A 22189-nucleotide genomic window follows, 5' to 3' on the forward strand; every position below is an offset into this window, starting at 1 on the left:
ATCTTAGTGTTCTTGTTTATTAATGCGGTTATTGTAATATATTACAGTTTTAATTTGAGGTATTTTTAAATTGAACATTATTGCATTATTGAAAATTTTTCATCGTTTAAGTCTCTGAATATCTGAGCTGTGTTTTATTTCCTTAAATCTGTTTCTAATGTTTGCATTGAAGCTTTGTGCTGGTAATGAATGTTTGGATTGAATTTTGCTTCTCAGTCAGTGCCTGCAGCATAATAGTGAGCAAAAATGTGTCTTATTTAGCGCTAGTTATCACCCACTCAATACTGCTAGTACACAAACCCCTTCATTTCAAAAGAGGACAGAGTGAGAGAGAGGGAGTGTGTGTGCGTGTGAGAGAGAGAGTGTTTGTGTATGCATGTGATAGAGGGAGAGAGCGGAAGGGAGTGTGGGAGGGAGATGGAGACGTAGCAAAAGCAGCAGCACTGCCTCACATTGGACCTCAAACAGAAGATTCTAAAATCTCAGGATTTCTTTTCCAAACACGGTTCATTTGAGGAATGCCTAATTGAATAGCAAGAGAGCGGGAAGTAGCCAAGCAGAACAGGGAATCACCTGCCTTTGCTTCCTTTGGGGAAGAGGACCTTTTTTGACAGGCAAAAGCGGAGATGATTCTATAATCAAATTCAGCTGGAGAGTGTTTAAACTGCAGGAACCATATCTACATGACTGAGGCTGTATCATCCTGCCTGTGTGCATATTTCACAAAAGTGAATTTTCCTTTTTGCTCCTTCTCAGTCCCTTCATTTATTTTCTTAATATCTCTGATCTTTTCCTGCAAGTTCAAAGCAGAAAACCACTCAAATTATCATCATGGGTGATAAAGGCACAAGGTAAGAAAGGAATTTAATTACATTAAATGCTGCAAGAAAAAAACAAGCATGTAATAGGGTATTGCATCACTATTCTAAGCATCATCTATCTTTGATGATGAATGTTTTTATTTATTTATATAACTTTATATATGTTAATCTCGGTTAATATAGAACAACAGTTTTTTTTTTTACATGTGGCCGGTGTAATGTTTTTAGCTGGTCTTAGAATATAAAGAGGTGTGTATGATCTCTGTGATTTTATGGCAATACATTTTGACAGAAAACTTAACCCATACAAGTGCAGTCATAGAAGAAATGATTTGTAGAATTTTTTACATTATATTATTTTCTTGGGGTCTATAGCAATGCTTTCTTAGATGCAGTTGCCTCTTTTCCATTTGTCTATTTTGCTCTTATTAATGCTACAGTACACAGTTTTATATTTCATTCAGTGTGTCGTGCTGCATTTTGACGCAGCTGGTCACTACATGACTGTTGACATTTCACACATAGCATGGTACCATATCAACAGAGTTCTAAATTACTTGAGCTCTCTGAAGAGGAAGTAAGCTATATGCCATATCTGTGCTCTCAGCAGGATAATAAGATAATTATCCTCTTACAGTAATAGCAAAGCTCTCTGCTATTACTGTATGGTACCCAGCAAAATATAAGCAACAGCTGAAGAGGAACTCTCCAGTGACCTGTGATGGACCCTTCCGTCAGAAATCCATTTGGTTGTTAAATGTCTATCTGACTACAAGTACACAGTTGTCAAACACATGGTTCTAATTTATTTACATCTACTGATCATTACAACTTTTAAAAGAACAATTTAGAGAGCAAATACCTGATCTAGTTTTTTATATCTTAGTTTTTTTGTAAGGCGTTAACAATCAGCCTCAGGCTGTGTGAAGCTGTATGTATGTGGTTATACTGTCCTAAATGTAATTATTAGTGAGGTGAAACAGGAAAGGTAAATGGAAGACAGGGAGAGAATACATTGCTTTCTAGATTTTATCATGAAGGATAGTTAAGTGACCTTAGATTGCCATGTATTGATGTGCACAGGAAATTATTTTTTGCAGACATTTTTCATTTAAAATGTATTACAGTGCAGAAATGTACTTACGCATGATGTAGTGTAGGGATTACCACCAAATCCTGTTACACTCTGTTTACTTTGTAATACATTATAATTTTCCCTGATTTTATTAAAATTGTTGTTGTCCCATTCCAGATTAAGTCTTCCCTCTGCTGTTATAATAACCTCCACTCTTCTGGGAAGGTTTGCCACTAGACTTTGGAGTGCCGCTATAGGGATTTCAGCCTATTCAGCAACAAGAGCATTAGTAAAGTCAGGGTGTTAAAATTCATAGCAAAGTTTTTGTTCAGTGAGGTTGAGGTCAGGGCTCTGTGCAGGACACTCGAACTCCAACCTTGGCAAACCAAGGACCTGTAATTGTCAGGTAATTGTCTTTATGGAGCTTGCTTTGTGCACTGGGGCATTATCATTTTGGAAAATGTTTGGGCCCCTTAATTCCAGTTACGGGAAATTAAAATGATGCACTATACAAAGACATCCTATACAATTGTGTGCTTCAAACTTTCTGGCAAAAGGAAAAGCCCAAGAAATTTATGAGTGTGAACTTTTGGTCATGTAGTATATTTTTTCTTTTTTAAATACCATACCAATTTTATTTTTTACATGTTATTTAATAGTAGCAATGTAACTTTTATTTCAGTAAAATCTTAAGAATTTCTGCCTTCAGTTTCTAGATTCTTTTTACTCCCTGTAGTTTATTATAAAAATCCATAACCTTTGATTACCACAATGATCGTCCCAAGTATGTATAGTTTTACCCAAAAGAAAATAACATCCGTTTCATTGCAGGTTGAAACTCATTTTTATGCTATTGTCCCTTAGTGAGCTTTGGTAGATGGAAGGTTAATCCTCCAAATGACACTTTTCACCCAGATTGAATATTTTGATTTTATAATGTGTAAACCCACAGATTAAATAATTGGGAAACCAAAGTCTGTTTAATCTCTTACACAAACATAGCTACAAGCTGTTACACAGCTAAATTTCATCACGAAATCTCTGGACTCTTCACTAATGGGGGAAAATGACAAGACCGTTTGAGGATTAGAATGCTAAAAAAACAGATGTCCTTTTATTCATACACATTAAAGACTGATTGGAATAAAGTCAGCCATTGTAGTAGTGTGCTGGGCACGTGGAGGAAATGGTCTTGCAAAGTGATTAAACCACTAATTACTCTTCTTCAGGGAGAATGCTTTTATCCGCTTTCTGAAAAAGATGTTACAATAAACAAATTTCCTGCAGATATGGATCCATATCGGTAAAAAATAAAAAAGGCCTTCAGGATAAAATGAGCTCTTTCAGCTAAATGGAAATGTGATTAAATTGCACTGTGTAATAGATTTAACTTGTGCAAACACATTTAAAAGCTGAAAATTAACCAAGCAAATGAACATTTAGATTTAGATTGTTTTTATCTACAACTGATTTACATTATTATATATACTGATTACAACTATATACATTAAATATATTAAATACAGTTTATAGGCTGCACTAAGTGCATGCAACATAGCAGTAAAAATTAGCAAGGTAGCAATTAAGGTTCTGTGCTCATAAATAAAAAATAAACTGAAACTAAATTAACAATTCCGGGATTACCAAAAACCATGCTCAATCATAAGTAAAGCCTTTAACCATCAACTAGTTCAAATACATGCTTGGGTTTAATATTGTATTTGTTGCCTTGGATACAAGACGCCAAATAAATGTGCTGGTTGTTGCTATCTCTTGAGTCCCTGATAATATGTATCCTATGCATGTGATCACCCAAATCCTCTGGACTTCACTCATTCATTCATTCATTCATTATCTACTGCTTATCCGAACTTCTCGGGTCATCGGGCATCGAGGCAGGCTACACCCTGGACGGAGTGCCAACCCATCGCAGGGCACACACACTCTCATTCACTCACACACTCACGTCAATTTTTCCAGAGATGCCAATCAACCTACTATGCATGTCTTTGGACCGGGGGAGGAAACCGGAGTGCCCGGACGAAACCCCCGAGGCACGGGGAGAACATGCAAACTCCACACACACAAAGCGGAGGCGGGAATCGAACCCCCAACCCTGGAGGTGTGAGGCGAACATGCTAACCACTAACCACCCTGCCCCCCATCCTCTGGACTTGTTTTGATTATTTTACAGTGAATAATGAATGTAGCTTTCTCAAAACAGAAAATACTCACAAAGAAATCTTAAAATTAATCTTAAATGTTGCCATTGCAGTGACAATTTTTGCACAAAATTCATCCAGCCTCTATTTATCCACAATCCCCCAAACCTAAAACATACTTATGAACTTCATGGAGACTTCAAGGAAAAAAGGTCATTACTAAATTTTTGTCAGTCTTGCTTTACTTTTGTTTTTCTAGTTCCTTCATATAGACTATTCATATAAAGTACTCCTATAAGCACATTAAACATTCAAAATTCATTTCAATCCAACATGACCGAAAGAGGTTACAGCACACATTTACCATAAAAGAAACATTATTCAGCAATCAGAAAATACAAGGATGTGTCAAGGAAGTGACAGGCTTGAGATACAAAAACATCTAACCATCGCACAATTAAAGTCATTCGCTTTGTCATGTGACAGGGCAAATAATTTCCTATCCAACTACAAGCAGGAGACCAGGCTGTGAGTCAGTGTAATATTGTGTTACATCTGCATCACAGTCTGGATCCAGGTTGAATTTCTGCTTTGTAAAACTGCTAGTGTACAGTGGAGTTTTATATAGATTTCTACCTTTGGATTAGCACAGACCAAGAGCAGTATCAAGCTACCTGTCTTTTACTAGTTTAGTATTATGTTGTTGTTTTTGGACTCATGAATCATTTATATATAAACAAATTTTGCCTTCTGCTTTCCAAAAGACCACATGATATCTATAGTCATAATGAGATAGCTGTATTTCCTACCACATACATCACTTAGCTGGATGTCATTACTCTGTATAATTTGATAGGTTTATTAGAATAGGGTAGCTAAATGAACATGTACTGATAAAGTTCAGATAAAGTATCTTTTTATATATGACTTTGCAAGACATGTGAAAAAGTTACACAGCTTGCTAATCAACACTAGGTGTGACGATCTTTATTGTGTCCTTAATGTTAGCCTCTGGAAATTGACTTAATATTTGCATATATAATTTAGAGAAAGTCAGAAGTGTCTAATTAGTAGAAGTTAGAAGTGGCTGATTGTGACAAGACTCTTGTAGAAAAATCTAAGACTGAATTCGAGGATTGAAAAGGCGCAGAATAAATGCCTACCCACTGCTCCGGGTGTGTGTTCACGGTGTGTGTGTTCACTGCTGTGTGTGTACACTTTGGATGGGTTAAATGCAGAGAATGAATTCTGAGTATGGATCACCATACTTAGCCTTATGTCACATCACAAAGATGACGTGAGCCTATAGGTCACCTTTACGAGATCAGCAAATATTTTTTTATTTATTTAAAAAACACATATGGCTAACTATGTACTTTTATTACATTTTACTAAAGTCAGTAGCATTATTTCACTTCACATAAGGAATGGTTAAAATAGTCAATTGTTAATTTATTAAAATGGTTCAAACGTCATGATGAACTGTATGTTTGCAACGTTGACATCTGTGCAGTGCTGAACCTGAAATCTGTGGATTTAAGCTGTCCAAAAAGGAAACACCTCAAGTGAATGGGAATGCCTAAATATATGCTCTTCCTGAACAACTGAAACAACTGCTTTGACATGCTAAATGATACAATTTGCAAAATACATACAAACAGAATGTGATAACTTTAGCAACCGCTTAATCCTTGTCAGGGTCATGGTTGATCCAGAACCTATCCTGGAAACTTTAGGTGCATACACCCTGGATGGGGTGCTACTCCATTTCAGGCCATTCTGACTCACACATATAATAGTAATAAATTTAAGTTTGTGGAATCATGTCCTGTGCATATTTTTTACTCTGACAATAATTTCATACATTACAACTTATTTCATGAAAACATTAGACAAAACCATATTCTAGATACTGAAGATATAGAATGCTGAGCACACACTGAGCTGATTCAGCCATAGAACCCAACAGAGATTGCCTGTGCATTACAGACGCATGCACTCATTTAAAAATTCATACACACTTTAAAGTCACTTACTGCATGCTTCTGGGCTATTAAGACTCAGAGTGAAATAGTGCACTGAAAGGGCTTAAAAGCCCTCTCAAGTTTGCGGTTCCACTAAGGTTGGATTTCATGAAATCATGAGTCATGTCAAGTCCACATTAGCACGTTGTATAACCTTTATAATGTCTGAGCACTTAACTGGCATGTTGCATTTTTTATTTCATAGCGAACATGGTCATCTAATTCAAAGGGCATTTTCTTGTTTTGTTTGGAAGCCAACACATGTCTATACTCTATACTGTGGTTATTGTCCATCTGTTTGTTTTATAATCAATACAAATTATGGGTATGTAAAAGAATCAAAGGTTTGGCCACATTGTCTGCAGCAGCCACAGCCAATATCTCCTAAATCTGAGGTGGCAGGTGAAGTGAACAACATTATCTCATTACCTTGATATCTGTCAAGGGGTGGAATATCTTAGACAGTAATTGAAGAGACAGTTCTTGAAAGTGATGTGTTAGAAGGAAGAGATCTGGGCAAGTGTAAAGATGCGAGCGACTCTGACAAGGACCATATTGTGATAGATGGCCAGATGACTTGGTCAGTGCATCTCTAAAACTTGTGGAGTGTTCTTGCTATGCAGTGGTTATTATCTAAAAAGAAAAAAGATTCAAGGAAAGACATACAGTGAACTGGTAAAAGGGTCAGCAGGCCAAGGCTTATTGATGTGAAAGCTAACCCGTCTGGTCCAATCCCACAGAAGAGCTACTATAGCACAAATTCCTGAAAATGTTAATGCTGGGTATGACAGAATGATATTACATTACGCAGTTCATCATGGCATGGAGAGGCGTAGCTGCAGACCAGTCACATTGCTCATGCGGATCCCTGTTTACCACCAAAAGCTCCAACAATGGGCATATGAGTTCTGATACTGGACCATGGAGTAATAGAAGAAGGTGGCCTGGTCTGATGAATTTACTTTACATTATGTGAACAGACAGGTATTACTTATCTGGGAATAAGATGGCACCAGGATGCACTATGCAAAGAAAGCCAGCAAGCAAGTTTGACAACAAAGAGTGAGGAAAATATTGCCAGGACACCATACAAACCTTGAAGTAGATGAACTACAACAACAAAAGACCATGTCGCTTCTGTCAGCCAATAACAGAAAAATGAGAGCTAATCTGATGAATCTCAAGTCAAAGGAAACAGAAAAGCTATGGTTCTTATTGCAATTTGGTTTTATTCACAGTTTTGGTTGAGTTAGAATTTATTTACTTTTCTATCCTGATTTAATAACATTTAATACATACTGTAAATATATAGTATAGTATACAAAGACTTGAATTTATGTAAGTTGATGGTGCTAGCAGCTTGAGGGCGAAGTGTTTTCAGTAAATGTTTGTGACAAAAACAAAACACTTTAATAAAACTTTATATAACTTCCAAACAGTGTATCACATAATTAAAATTTTCTATGCATATTCATCATATTTTAATTTAAATTGTGTTTATTCACTGTTTGATAAATTGACTAGTAGTCCTAAAAAGTGTTAAAAATATTGATGTTCCTAAGGTGACAAAAATGATTGCATTCGTAAGTTCAGTTTAACTCAAAATTCCTATTTGCGAACTTATGGTAATCTCAATTATGTGTTAATACAAGTTCAGGAATTGATGTCAAATTAACCTGGCAGCACACAGTAAATAGAGCAATAATTAAACATTTAACATTGACAACATTGAAGGCTATCCAGATTTTAGCACTCTTAATATAGCCTGGCTTATTTTATTACTTTTTTGTTAGCTGATATATGACTACAGGTTTATTACTGCAGTTAAATTACATAAACGGTAGCAATAGGCAAGGTCAGTGGGAAGAGCAGAGTTAAAATACCAATAATCAAAATCCAGCAAAGATCAGAGGGCTAGGCAAGGAGCAAAGCTGAGAAGAGTCCATGTCAGACAGTGATGTACAGCATGTAGTGTACCAATGTGAACTTGTGTTTTAGTTTTAATTAATTCTAGCACTAATATTGTCTGTGCAGACAAATCTACAATATATAAATACACTAATAAAACTGTCTGACATGACTCATCTCTAATGTAAGCACTTGGAGAGAAGTGCTTGGCACAAACTCAGTATAGTAGGAGAATGATGTAAAGTGCTTGGAGAGGTGTACAAAAAATTTAGCATTTGTGTCGTCCTGTCTTCCCACTAGCTTTTCTAAGAATAGTGATTAGAGAGAGCAAATTCATAGTGCTGTTACAGCACTGGAAAAACAGACTTAAGGGGGTGTAAATAATACATTTTTACTAAGTAAACTAACTATGGTTTTGAATTTTGTACAATTTAAAACAAATGTTTCAGCTTTCTGCACTATTTTTATAGTACACCATGTATGTATATTAAGGCTCATATCTAGATAAATATATGAAGAAAAGGGAGGATTTTCACACAGTTTGTCATGATGTTAATAGTGAGTCACCTGGGTTCATCATACACAAAATAAATCTTGTAATTTTGTCAATACTGTGAATTATTTTGGTTGATCTGACCTCACAGATTTTGACACAGAATGCATTAAATGTTGTAGTTTAAGTACATACTCGTTTGGAAACTCGGTTTTGCACTTTTTCCATTATAAGGACTATGTAAAAATGTCCTTCTGTGATATCTGAGTATTTTGAAAGATTGACAACAAATGTGACTCGATATTTTTCTCTACATATAAATGTTATTATTACAAAGACTAATTCCGAAACATTAGATTTGTTATTTGGAGTTCTTTCTCCAGCTTAGATTCAGGCACTTAAAAATATTGGGTCCTTGCAAATAATCACAAAGAATTTAATCAAGAACTAATTTCTGACTTGTCTTTTGTGTGGGCTTTGCCAAAAGTCACACTAATGGTACATAGATGTTACTTGCGAGAAATGGAACACCACACATATCTAGTGGGCAGGCACAAATGAGGGTCTAACCATGACTTATCACTTATGAAGAGAGAATGCTTAAAAAAAACAAAAGAGAGATTTTTCAGTTAACTCTCTGCTTTTCCCTGTCATGGAGCTTACTAAACAAATACAATATCTCACCTTCCTGCTCTGCAGAGCTCACCAGATAACTCTCCTTACTTACTCAAACAGAATTGCAACTGGTTATCAGAACAATAAAAGCTAAGGACCAAGGAGCCATGGTAAGCTGTGTTTTTCTATAAAGAAGTGCTATTTGTCCCATTAACTTATCTTTTCATAACATTCACCCATGAACATACCTGCCACTGACAGGTATATAAGATGGAGTGAACAGGTCTGTTAAAGCATTTTTCAGCTCCTGGAGAAAGTGGTACTGTAGTGGTCCCCACTTATGAACAGGGAGTGTACAAAATGTTTAATTACAAAAGAGCATTTCTAAGCTAAACTGCTTTTTCTCTCTCTTCACATAGGGTATTCAAGAAGGCAAGTCCAAATGGAAAGGTACTTTAAAGCTTGTTATTCCTATTCCTTTACATGCAAAATCTCATACGAATAAATGAAACTTATAAAATAAGTGATTATATTGATTAGCTACTGTTATTTTGGTTGAAATAGGACTTGAAACATAATGGCATAATTAACCACATATAAATTAACTTACGTTTTATTTTCCATATTTCTTACAAAAAAGTCTAAAAAATTAAATAAGGGCAGTTTTGTATTTCTCTGTATGTTGTTAGTATTATGTTCAATATAATTTGAAATGGAATATTTTGTTGAACACCAATTTTATCTTTTTAAGCTAACTGTGTATCTTGGCAAGAGGGACTTTGTTGACCATGTGGACATTGTAGAGCCTGTTGGTATGTCTTTTATTTAATTCCATTTTTTTTTGGTTAATTGTAACCTTTTAATCAGTGTTGTGCATGTTATGGTAAATCTGGAATAATAACTTATAACTTATTTCCCGCCTTCATTTTATAGATGGTGTGGTTTTAATTGATCCAGAGTACTTAAAGGAGAGGAAAGGTAAGAAAATGGTCTTATGAAACCTTGTGGCTGATATTTTTTATCTCAGGATGTTCTATTACTGAATATGAGATTTATTCATTTTATGTTAGTGATTGAGCAGATTCAGTACTTAGTGTTTCTGATTCCTTGTCATTCATTTACAGTGTTTATAACACTGACATGTGCTTTCCGCTATGGGCGAGAGGACTTGGATGTTCTTGGGTTGACATTTCGAAAGGACCTCTTTGTGTCAAATGTACAGGCATTTCCTCCTGTGCCTGAGGAGAAGAAAAGCCTGACACGTCTACAGGAGCGGCTGATTAAAAAGCTGGGAGAGCATGCCTATCCCTTCACCTTTGAGGTTAATTCCTTGCTGCTGTGCCAATAACTAAAGATACTAATTATGATAGTATACATTTACAATGCTGAAGATTACTTTTGTAACCCACTATAGCACTATATTTTGAATAGATACCTCCCAATTTACCCTGCTCAGTCACACTGCAACCTGGACCAGAAGATACTGGCAAGGTATATTTTTTGCATCACAAACCAAAATTATAATCCAAAAGTTATAATAAATACAAAAGAATATAAATTTATTTTCTTCTGGTTCTCTCACCTCTGAAAAAGGCCTGTGGGGTTGACTTTGAAGTGAAGGCTTTCTGTGCTGAAAACGTTGAAGAGAAAATTCACAAAAGGTAGAGCAATTCTATTCAGTCCACACCATTAGCAAAAAATTAATCATGAATTTGTTTTAGCAGGCAATAGCTTGGTAAACATGTGACACTAAAATATATTCTGCCAAGTTATCATGAAAATAATCCCCATTTGGTATGGTATTCCACTTCTCATCAGGCCAAATCATACCAGCCTGGCTTGGATTATTTTTTTTTACAACCACACTATCACGTGTTATACAGTAGTGCATTTGATCTTTCTCATATTTTGAGCCATGCAGACAACAAAAAACATTTTTACGTATATTAAACCACTGTGTTACCTAACTAGTAATTTATTGTTATTGTTTTATTTCTCTAAACAGTATGGGATTATGTACTAAATACTCTTTTTTGGCCTAGGAACTCAGTGCGGCTTATCATTAGAAAAGTCCAGTATGCCCCAGAGAAGCCGGGTCCACAACCAATGGCAGAGACAACAAGACAGTTTCTCATGTCAGATAAACCCTTACACCTAGAGGCCTCGCTTGACAAAGAGGTCAGTAAGTTCTTTAAGAAGAGAACTACAAACAACAGTATTCCTAAAGTTGTAGATAAATCTGAGAGGGATACTCTTGCTTTTCAATGAAGGTTTTTTAGTTTAAGCAGAATATTTCAGATCTAGTAGCTGAAATAAAAAGGACAAACCAGCAATGTTTTTCTTCCCTGAACAAATAAAGTGACACTGTTACAAATTAAGTAGAGATAGGCAGAAACACAGGTTTTATGGCAGTAATTTCAGACCTACTCCTAGAGTTTTCTCTCCTGTGGTGCACCAGATTCAAAACCTTGGGATGTTCCATAAGGTGGGTACATCAGGGAAATCACAAATCTGTGAAGGAATGAGCAGTTCTCTAATTGGACTCTATGGCAAACAATCATGAATAGGAAAGTGGATTTTAGTTCTGCAGTGTATGAGCTCCATCTAGTGGTTAAAGTAGTGTGCTACAAAATACTACAGATATATGGACTGGTAGAGCACCCAAGTTAAACTTGCATTTCAGCAGCTTAGACCGTGTAGAAACGGGTTAGAATAGATTTATTTCAGTTTACTGAAATTAAGAAACATATTTACAGAAACATATCTTACATTACAATTAACGGTAATTAACTTATTTTTTCTTCTGGTTCTTCAGATCTACTACCATGGTGAACCAATTAGTGTAAATGTTCATGTCACAAACAACACAAACAAGACTGTGAAGAAAATGAAGATCTCAGGTTTTTATAAATATACCTTAGAATTTTATACACACTATTCATTAAAAAAAAACCTTGCATGTAATGACCCACCAGCTCTTCTTTTAAACTATTATAGTGCGTCAATATGCTGATATTTGCCTCTTCAACACTGCCCAGTACAAATGTCCAGTTGCAATGGAGGAATCAGAGTATGTATGCAGCACACATATGATGAAGCAATGCAACAACAGAAGTAGAGATCTATATAAATCTACATGTCTTTTTGTGTGTCTAATTTCATATTACTCTGTTTAGTGACATTGTGGCTCCAAGTGCAACATTCTGTAAGGTATATACTCTCACCCCCTTTCTTGCCAACAACCGAGAGAAGCGTGGCTTAGCTTTAGATGGAAAGCTCAAACATGAAGACACAAATTTAGCCTCAAGTACACTGTGAGTACTCTTAATATAAGCAGACAATATTTATAACAATAATATTCTAACTTTTTTTAGTAAGTGGCAACAGTTGCAATGCTATATTTTAATATCGGCTTTATTGTTTTATCCCAAAGGTTACGAGAAGGAGCCAGTAAAGAAATTCTGGGTATCATTGTGTCTTATAAAGTCAAAGTGAAATTGGTAGTGTCTCGTGGTGGGTAAGTTTGAATATTTTTTGTTTGATCATTCAGTTTAGTTATTGCTTGCGAGTGACTTAACTTTTCTTTTGATATGTCTTCTTATAATAATAAATGAATCCTAAAAATAAAAAAAAAGGTTTAATAGCCATATAATTAACATTTCTAAATTGTTTAATTTTCTAATTAGATTGGAATGAATCCAGCAAGTTTTACTTTAAAATGGAATAATTCAAATCAGTTACTAGTTTGTGAGCAATGTGAGCATATTTATACACTTTGTGGACATCTTTAAAGATAATACAAATTAACATGCAACAAAAATTAGAGTAACATTTGTGGCATCTGGATTTCAGGAAAAGGCTAAGTTTGTTTTATTCTTCACAGGCTCTTGGGAGATCTTGCCTCCAGGTAAAACAAACTTAATCCAACACACTTTTTCTCTGTGTTCTCTGAGGAGAGAGAGAGAGAGAGAGAGAGAGAGAGAGAGAGAGAGAGAGAGAGAGAGAGAGAGAGAGAAAATGCTCTTTGTGTATTTGTGGAAGTAAAGAAGCTACATTATAGTAGATGATAAATAGTAGGTTTTATTAAAAAACAATTTTATTCTTCAAATTATGATTTTATACTGGACATTAAATACATTTAATGCATTCATTTTATTATTTGATTCTGTAACCAAAGCTGAATATATAACTGTCATGACGCGGGGCAGGAAGCGGACCCAAACGCAGGATAGTAACACAAAACAGGGTTTAATAAAGGGGACCACGAGACAAGACAAAGACAACAGTAGATTCCGCGCTGCCATCGGCAACGCGGCTCACATTTATACACAAGACAATCAGATACAATTAGGAGCAGGCGTGGAAACAGGGCAGGGCAGACAAGGACAGGGCAAACACGTGACGAGGAACAATAACAAACATGCATGTGGCCAAAGTCCGGGCTGAATCATAACAATAACAGAGATATTTTAATTTTAACATGCAAAAAACAGCAAGTCTGCTGAAGCATCTGTACTTTCATAGATTATCTATCTTTTGCTGAACATCTTGTATTTTGTTTCTGTTTTTTTTCCCTCTAGTGATGTTGCAGTAGAGCTGCCCTTCACATTAATGCATCCTAAACCTGATGAGGAATCCATCTTCAAAGATGGTGCATGTTTAATCTAATTCTTTTAAATTAGCTGTCTAAAAAAGCTTGTTTATTGAAGTAATAAAGAAAGTGCTAGCTCAATAAATATACTTTAGTTTAGACCTTGATTATGTTTAAAACCATCATGTGAATTTTCATGTTGATATTCCTTAGTAATCAGAGGCTCTGGGAAACCCAAGAGGAAAGCATGTAGGGTAGAAGGACAAGAATGTACAGAGGGTACTTCTGTTTTTGTTTGTCAGTTCATTGTCAGTAATTGTTGGCTTTCTTGGTGTTTTAATTTTTGTAGCTATGCTTGAGAAGTACAACTGCCAAGTGAACCTGATTAACTTCATCTCAATAATCACTTTATTCTATATCAATTCCAAGTTTGTTTGTTTTTATTTTAACACCGGTATAATCCCCACAATTTTCAGGTAGTTTTGCTGTTTTCTGCTACTTTAAGTCATAATTAGTCTGATATGCAGTTAGAATGATCAAAACTTTGTCTTCATCTAGGGAATTTGTTCTCCTGGTGAAATATTAGTTAAACAGATTATTGTATGGATTATCACCTGCATTTTATTGCTTAAGATGCATATGTAGTGGGATGAGAAGACTCTCATATAATGCCTATGATACCATAAATTGCCTCTAACCAGGCCCAATCAATAATCTTTGTTTAATAGTTAATAGTTTATTAGTTAGCTGTTAAACAGATTAGTGGTTGCATGCTCTCCTGTTGTGCTTCACTTTGCCAAGCTGAAGTAATCTTATTTAATACAAATATTTACCTACTTGTACAATTCTGTAGTATTTGAAAATTTCCCTTCCATAAATGAACCCTTTGTTCTTTTTCTGTGTAAGCACTAGAAAACGATGCACCCATTGACACAAACCTGATCGAGTTTGACACAAAGTGAGTAATTTTTTGCCATTTTATTTGTTCACATTTTCTGATTGTCCAGTTATACAAATTGTACAGTTATTACACAAAACTCCAAAGTCTAAATTTATACTGCAGTTTTTAGTTATATTAAATCTTTCTTCATTGTGTATTCTATTTGTCCTTTTTATATCATTACAGTATTACACCATAGTTCTGGAAATGTTCTTTAGACAACACAAAATTATTTTTAGATAGATGTGCCATAACACATACTAACATAAGCACACAAACACAGCCTTTTCTTGTAATAAATAAAAGTGTGATACCAAGCAGATGAGTTCCATTAATAACCTGGTGACCTCTGAGAAAGTATACATGCTTGACTGGAGATCAAGTGAGAAACTGTTGGTTGGGGAATGAATGATGTAGTAAGCATCTTTGTGAGTTGTTGTATGACACCAATAACTGTGGAAATGACCTTTTAGTGAATGAATGCAGCACATCAAAGATGATCTGTCAACATTCTCCTAATTTCTCCATTTCTGACTAGTGATGATGATATCATTTTTGAAGATTTCGCAAGGCAGCGACTTATTGGAGCAAAGGATGAAAAAGAAGAGGAGGAGGAAGGTATAGACTCACCTAAGCTGAATGACAGATAGATGAAGTCAATAAATGGTTTACTTTATCACAACCTAAGGGAGCCACGGAAAAACCCTGTAGAGACAAACCAGAAGTTTGTAACACCCTTTAACACACATCACTGTGGTGCAGTTGTTGTGCTCCTGTTTGCGTATGTTTTCTCCATCTTGACTGGGTGTAAAAATTGTGTTGAAAAAGTGTTGAAAAATGTTACCTCCTTAGATAAGCATTTAGCAGATGAGAAGAATTCACTGGCTTTCTACAGGGTGTCTACGTGGTATTTATAGTAAGACACATTAAGGAATACCATTGGATTATGGTGAAAATGACTTTCAACTATAGCATGCCTTTGTTATCATTTTGCTTTCTTGTTCTTTTTTCTATTAAAAAATGAAAAATTAGAGACAGTAAATTTGTGATTAAACCTGTTTAATTTATTTCTGTCCAAAACACTCTGTAAAGGAGAGCAAATGTTATTACTATTACTACTGTCTGGTTGTTTTGTTTTAATGTCCTGCATTAATTAACAAACAAAGTCAACTATTAAACAAAGTCAAGTATAAAAATGTTAATGTAGGTTAAAAATGTTAAAAGATTTTAGTGTAAGTTGTCTTTATTGAGTAATGACACAATGGCACTTTTGCTATGGGAAGTCATCTTGTCTGATTTACAGGATACTTGTAGACACTAGGGATGTGTAACAAAAAAAATAATCACATGTTTTTGGGGGTTGGGGGGAAATTACTATTTTTTCAAAAGTTAATTTAATTACAACTATGGATATAAATAAACAAATTTAATAATGAACTAAATAACATTACTGTGCATCAGAAGCAGCCTTATAATTAAAAGCATTTTTAATTATTTAGTGTATAACGTAAGCCCAATTATGTGTGCTATGCTAAAAAACTAAATGAGAAAATGACAAACAAACAAACACAACAAAAATGCTACTGTAGAAATGACAATGCAGGAGCAACTAAAAAGGAATCCAAAACTAACAGTCACTAATTTTGAGATATGTAGAAATGGGATTTGCATCGATCTATATGCCTCAATCTCTATCATTTAATATGAATTTTTGTAAAATACTAAGAAAATATAAGTTTTCTAGCTGATACAGTATATAAGTGTATTGTGCAATATATACAGTGGATATAAAAATTCTACACACCCCTGTTTTAACCAGGCTTCCACATTTTGGTGAAGTTAGATCTTAAGTGTCTGAAAACACTTATGACTTCCCACCCTACCCCATACCTCAGACATGACATATTCCTTTAATGTTTCTTTAGGTCTCTCTCTCTTTTTTTTTTTTTAGCTTTTTCTTTTTTATAAATCTTGCCCTGTTTTTGGTGATGTCACTGTAGTACTCCATATACTATATTTCTTTATGACAGCCTTTATGGTGTTCCATAGTGAAATCCTTGCATGCTTTATAAGCTCTTTGTGGACCGTTGGATGAAACCAAGATGTGAAGAAAATTCATTAAAAAAAACAGCTGATCTTTATTTATGCCTAATCATAATCATTTCATTGTGGATAGCTTGATACCTTCAGAACGCAGCCATATTGCATCCATGTTATTGTAACTTTTTTTAATTACAATTTATAAATATTATAACATTTTTTCTGATGTTAGTGGGCACGGTGGCTTAGTGGTTAACACGTTCGCCTCACACCTCCAGGGTTGGGGTTCGATTCCCGCCTCCGCCTTGTGTGTGCGGAGTTTGCATGTTCTCCCCGTGCCTCGGGGGTTTCCTCCCCCCATACAAAGACATGCATGGTAGGTTGATTGGCATCTCTGGAAAATTGTCCGTAGTATGTGAGTGAATGACAGCGTGTGTGCCCTGCGATGGGTTGGCACTCCATCCAGGGTTCCTGCCTTGATGCCCGATGACGCCTGAGATACTGTAGGCACAGGCTCCCCGTGACCCAAGAAGTTCGGATAAGCGGTAGAAAATGAGTGAGTGAGAGTGTTTCTGATGTTCACCAGTTAAACAGGGGCATGTAGACCTTTTTATATTCAATGTATATAACTATTGAATTGAATGCTGCTTCATGCTTTGTGTTTATTCCCTTATATACTTATTTTCTAAAGAAAAAGTGTTTTTTTTTTTTTTTACAAAAAAATGAAAAAACCACTGCTCTACATATGCACATGAATAAAGAGTAAGCCCTATAGACATCCTTGCAAGTTGTACACTGTGAACTATATTTCAAGTTATTTGTATTCAATTAACCCTGATTTGGATCTCTCTCTTTTTCTTTGATTTTATATATATATATATATATATATATATATATATATATATATATATATATATATATATATATATATATATATATATATATATATATATACACTCTGTGGCAATGGTAATGGGAATATAAAAAACTTATTTTAGTGTCTGGGGAATGGTTTTGGAAATTAAAGCCAAAATGTTTCAAACTAACACATTATTAAGTTGGTTTTCCACATTTTGGTTATTTTATTTTATTTTTTAAATATTTTTGAGTGTTTTATTTGAATTCCATGTCCAATAAATTGATTCCACTTAAAATAGTTGTATTGTTAAAGGTTATTGCAGTTCTAATTAGAATATTATTACTGTACTACTATACATTCATTTTGTTTTAAAAGTTCAATAAAGAGAGGAGTTTAACTTTCTGATTCACAACATGGTTGGACTTAATGACAGCTATACTTCATTTTGGAGCTCTATAGTAGCAATGTCAAATACTGACCTACCTATTATAATAAATCTTGGGTAGTATCCTGGAAAATTTTACAACCTTACAAAAATGTTTCAAAACAAGCCCGGTTTTTAATAAATAGTGTTTAAATCTATTTAAAATCTTTTACATCAAAATCAAACTATTTAAGATCATATTATTTGCTTGAGATATACATGTGAAATTCTTTATAGATAATTTAATGAAAGACTATGCTTAATTGTCTGTTGGTAATCCAGAGCTCATGTGGAGTTAAGCATGTTTTGGTTTCCTCCCACTTCTCAAGCAGTTGTTTATATGATAAAAATGTTATGATAAATTGCCCATAGGTAAATGTGTAGACACGGTGCCCAGCACTGGATTGGCGTCCCATCCCAGGGTGTATGGGAGCCACAGACAGTTTTCCTGGGAAAGTTTTATCATGACTGTGACTAGGATCGATGATAACTGACAAACACATTGCATTTTTGCCAAACCTACATCTTATAATCCACTCATACTTACAGTTATGACATTGGACATGTGGCAGATGCCCATATCCATAGCAACTTATAGAAATGCTTTGAAGACTATTGAAGACTTTTAATAAATCAATACTGATAAAGTATTTTATGAAAGAAGAATAATATCAGTTTAAACACTCTGTTGGTAGGTAATATAGCAAGAAAATCACACAAACAACAAACGTTTTTACCTACATTTTTAAGCACTACTTTACTTCATAAAACGGTAAATCTTTAGATGCCTTAGGGGGACTGCTAGTAACAAACTTTTTAACATTTAGGGGAATGTCATTCCACCACCTGGGAAGTAGAACAAGGATAAACCTTAATGCATGCCTTTCTTGTATAATGAGAGATGGTGGACTACAAATTGGAAATGTCTGGTGCAGATCTGTGTGTGAAAAGTGCTTTAAGGTAGGTGGGTATTGGTCAGTTTTTACCTCTATAGGCAAGCTTTAGTATTTGTTATTGGATGTGGGCAGCTACAGGTCACCAGTGGAGGGGGCATAGAAATGGGGTGGTGTCACAGAACATGATTAAAAACAAGCCAAACAGCTATATTCTGGATTAGTTGGAGGTTAAATGGTGCTCAGAGGCAGAACTGCCACTGGGTGTCTGACTGACATGTAAAGCAACCAATCACTGTTCATTTTGTTCAGCATCATGTTTAAGGGTGTGAAAATGTAACGTCAGTGTCCCTGCAAAAGCAGACTGCCATGTAACTGTAGATCATTCATTTAAGAAACTTGTGTGAATGAACAAATATATACTGTGAACTTTGCATCATTTGGAAAATCTAGTGTTTATTGATCCTCATAAGTGTTTTGTTTCCAGGTGTAATATCAAAAAAGTGACACTCACATCTCCAGGTAATCCTGTAAAGTCCAACAAATCAAGTGACGATTTTGAAACAGTTTGAAGCCTTTCCAGTTCTTGGACATGATGTCTGAGGTCGAGGGTAAACTTGAGGAGATAGGAAGCAGGCATGAGACAACTCACATGTGGGGTCAATCCATTTATAGTAATTTTCAATCACTGTGGAGTAATACACACACTGCACTGTGCTGCTCGTCTCTCACTCTCTTTTGTGGCCCTTACCATACTCCCTACTCCACAACTATTATATTAATACTGTAGCAAGTTAGTATTTAATTGTTTCTTATTTGCAGAAAATACAATTACAGTGGTGTCTGTATTTGTCTGTAAAATAGTTTTGTCTGCATCTCACATGCAGTAGTTATAGAAGAATGCTGAAAAGTGGAAGAGAAACTTGCATGCTGGATAAGGCCTCGGTGAGGATCCCAGAGGGAGGTTCCCAATCATGGTGACAGCAGAGTCCCAGTGATGGCGCAGGGAGAGCTGTGGACCCAGGAGCTTGGCACAGGCTCAGCAGACATCAGCAAATTTTGTTATACAGAGGACTCTGAAAAAGAGGGATACAAAACATTAGCTCCTTCCCATAACCATGGTTACCTGCCGCTGGCTGCTGAGCATGGCTTTCCGCTGTGGTGTTCTGCTGGAGGGTGAGTGCCACATCTGTGCTCCTGATTAGTCCTCTCTCTATTGTCAGGTGTTTTTCTGACCCACCCAGCAGCTTTATTCAACGGTGCTGACTGTGATGCTGAAAAGAGTGTTGTCAGTGGTACTGTCCATGTTGCTGCACTGCCGCTGCTTTTGTTTAGCCGCCGATTTTCTGGGGCGAAGAGCGGTTTTTGGATCAGTCGTCACAGTAATTTCACAGTGCCTTTAACTAGGAAGGGATTCTGCACTGTTTTCCATTTTAAACCCTGCTATTGAAGACTGGCCTAACACAGTGACGTTCATGTTAAAATGGACACGACGTCGAGATGCAGGAGGCATAGATGGGGATGGGTGGCTGGCCTCTTCAAAGGGGCTCGACGTCTTGAAGGGGGTGGGCTCCTTAAAGGTGATGAGCCCCATATAGGGGATAGGCCTCTCATAGGTGGGGATGGGCTTCTGGCAGGGGAAGGTCTCCTCATATATATCACACTCATCACCTCCATCTTGGGCTGTCTCCTGTTGACCAGACCCACTGTCTTCATCCTCATAATCACTGAGCTCTGTGCTGTAGTAGAGCTCGCTCTGAAGAAAAAAATCAAATGAAGTTTGCTTCCTCCATCTCCCTGTGTCAATAGATAAGAACAGACAATGAGACATCTGCACGTCATAAAAGAAAGCTGAAACTTTTATTTTAATAGCACAACGTCTGTTTTATACAGCAGAAAATCCTCACTCTAAACATTACATTACACAAAAAAGTATTTTAGTTATATGAATGTATTTTTCCTTTAACACTGCATAATACTTCATCAGTATTTAGCTGCATTAGATAACACATAGGTTTATTTTATCCCAAAACACAGATTAAAATCATTTTCTATCAATCTGTGCCTCACACTAATAATCCACCACTTTCTCCTAAATAACACTACTTATAACTTTACTATAAATGAGTGCTATGAACAAAGAATTTAACCAAATAACAATATATTTTTTTTGCTTAGCTGCACTGTACATTGCCACACTAGCTTGCCACACACGATTTTCAAAATAATATCAAGCAGATTTCTTTTCCCTAAATTACCTACTGTAAACATATAGAACTATATTCCTGATTTGGTTTCTGCCTGTTTGAGGATATTTTGAAGGCTTTTTATTTACAAAAGCTCTTGTAACTTTATAAATAGCTTTTCCATCTCGGTAACTCACCGTCGGACAGTCCGCTCCATCCGGGCTCGGGGTCCACGAACAGCACCGCGTTTCCGTCACAGACGTTCATCATGGGAGGTAATGCAGAGTCGGTGAACGATAAAATCCAAGCATTGGAATGTAAAATCCAAATCTTGCGACGTTCACAACCGAAACAATTTTGTTTTTAAATTTTTAACTCTGGAGTGTTTGTGACGTTACAAGTTGATTCGACAGGATTCTGTTATTCGGTCATTCTGTAAACATTTATTGTCAGAGTGGTTGTTCTGTTCATATATATGGATATTTCAATAGTTTTTACGTGTTAATAAACTATATGATCTCTGCGACATTTTCCAATGTGCCTCTCTGGATTCGACAGGAATCTGTTATTCGGAAATATATTTTATATATTATACTGTTATTACACAGTCTCTATCTATCTATCTATCTATCTATCTATCTATCTATCTATCTATCTATCTATCTATCTATCTATCTATCTATCTATCTATCTATCTATCTATCTATCTATCTATCTATCTATCTATCTATCTATCTATCTATCTATCTACAGTAGTGAATCATGTAGTTGTAGTAGAGCTCCACCTACATGAGTCACTATAGACAATATTGAATCGAATCCAGAGAGACAGTGGTAAATAATCTCATTAGAAAGCACACAGAAAAATGACGCACATGGAGAGATCATATAGTTTATTAACAAGTGAAAACTATTGAAATACCCATATACGAACAGAACACCCACTCTGCCAATAAATGTTTACTGTGTGCAATCCTTTCTAACATTTGCCATGAGATTCACCCACAGCAGTTCTCTCTTGTTCTGTTGCAGATCATTCAACCCAGCATGTAGTAGTGCAACTGGCGCAGCCAATAGGAAGCGCATTCACATTAAGGATTTAACTTAAAGAACCCTCGAACTTTAATAGTTATCTCGTTACACACATATATACAGTAT

General features: G+C 35.6%; 1 protein-coding gene across 3 annotated transcripts; it reads left to right on the forward strand.

The window, feature by feature from the left end:
• The first annotated feature begins 348 nt into the window (after window positions 1–348).
• Window positions 349–16981, forward strand: arrb1 (arrestin, beta 1). 3 transcript variants are annotated; one of them, XM_027145771.2, is made up of 17 exons: window positions 349–851; window positions 9518–9548; window positions 9850–9910; window positions 10032–10076; window positions 10223–10419; window positions 10530–10589; window positions 10692–10759; window positions 11141–11276; window positions 11914–11998; window positions 12096–12168; window positions 12275–12412; window positions 12532–12615; window positions 12982–13005; window positions 13679–13749; window positions 13903–13968; window positions 14596–14647; window positions 15168–16981. In XM_027145771.2, the coding sequence occupies exons 1-17, from the start codon at window positions 832–834 to the stop codon at window positions 15277–15279; spliced, it is 1323 nt and encodes a 440-aa protein (XP_027001572.1). In that variant the 5' UTR covers window positions 349–831; the 3' UTR covers window positions 15280–16981. The 3 variants fall into 3 exon arrangements, with proteins under 3 accessions (XP_027001572.1, XP_047676978.1, XP_027001578.1); XM_047821022.1 differs by lacking the exon at window positions 13903–13968 and having other exon boundaries at window positions 351–851; window positions 14602–14647; window positions 15168–16980; XM_027145777.2 differs by lacking the exon at window positions 13903–13968 and having other exon boundaries at window positions 354–851; window positions 15168–16979.
• Window positions 16982–22189: the final 5208 nt, after the last annotated feature.

Source organism: Tachysurus fulvidraco, chromosome 11, assembly GCF_022655615.1.
Source record: "Tachysurus fulvidraco isolate hzauxx_2018 chromosome 11, HZAU_PFXX_2.0, whole genome shotgun sequence".
Lineage (NCBI taxonomy): Eukaryota > Metazoa > Chordata > Actinopteri > Siluriformes > Bagridae > Tachysurus > Tachysurus fulvidraco.

Coding starts and splice junctions, on each gene's coding strand:
- arrb1 (XM_027145771.2), top strand. CDS start 832: ATGGGTGATAAAGGCACAAG. Junction 852..9,517: donor ATGGGTGATAAAGGCACAAG/GTAAGAAAGGAA, acceptor CTCTTCACATAG/GGTATTCAAGAAGGCAAGTC. Junction 10,420..10,529: donor CCTATCCCTTCACCTTTGAG/GTTAATTCCTTG, acceptor TATTTTGAATAG/ATACCTCCCAATTTACCCTG.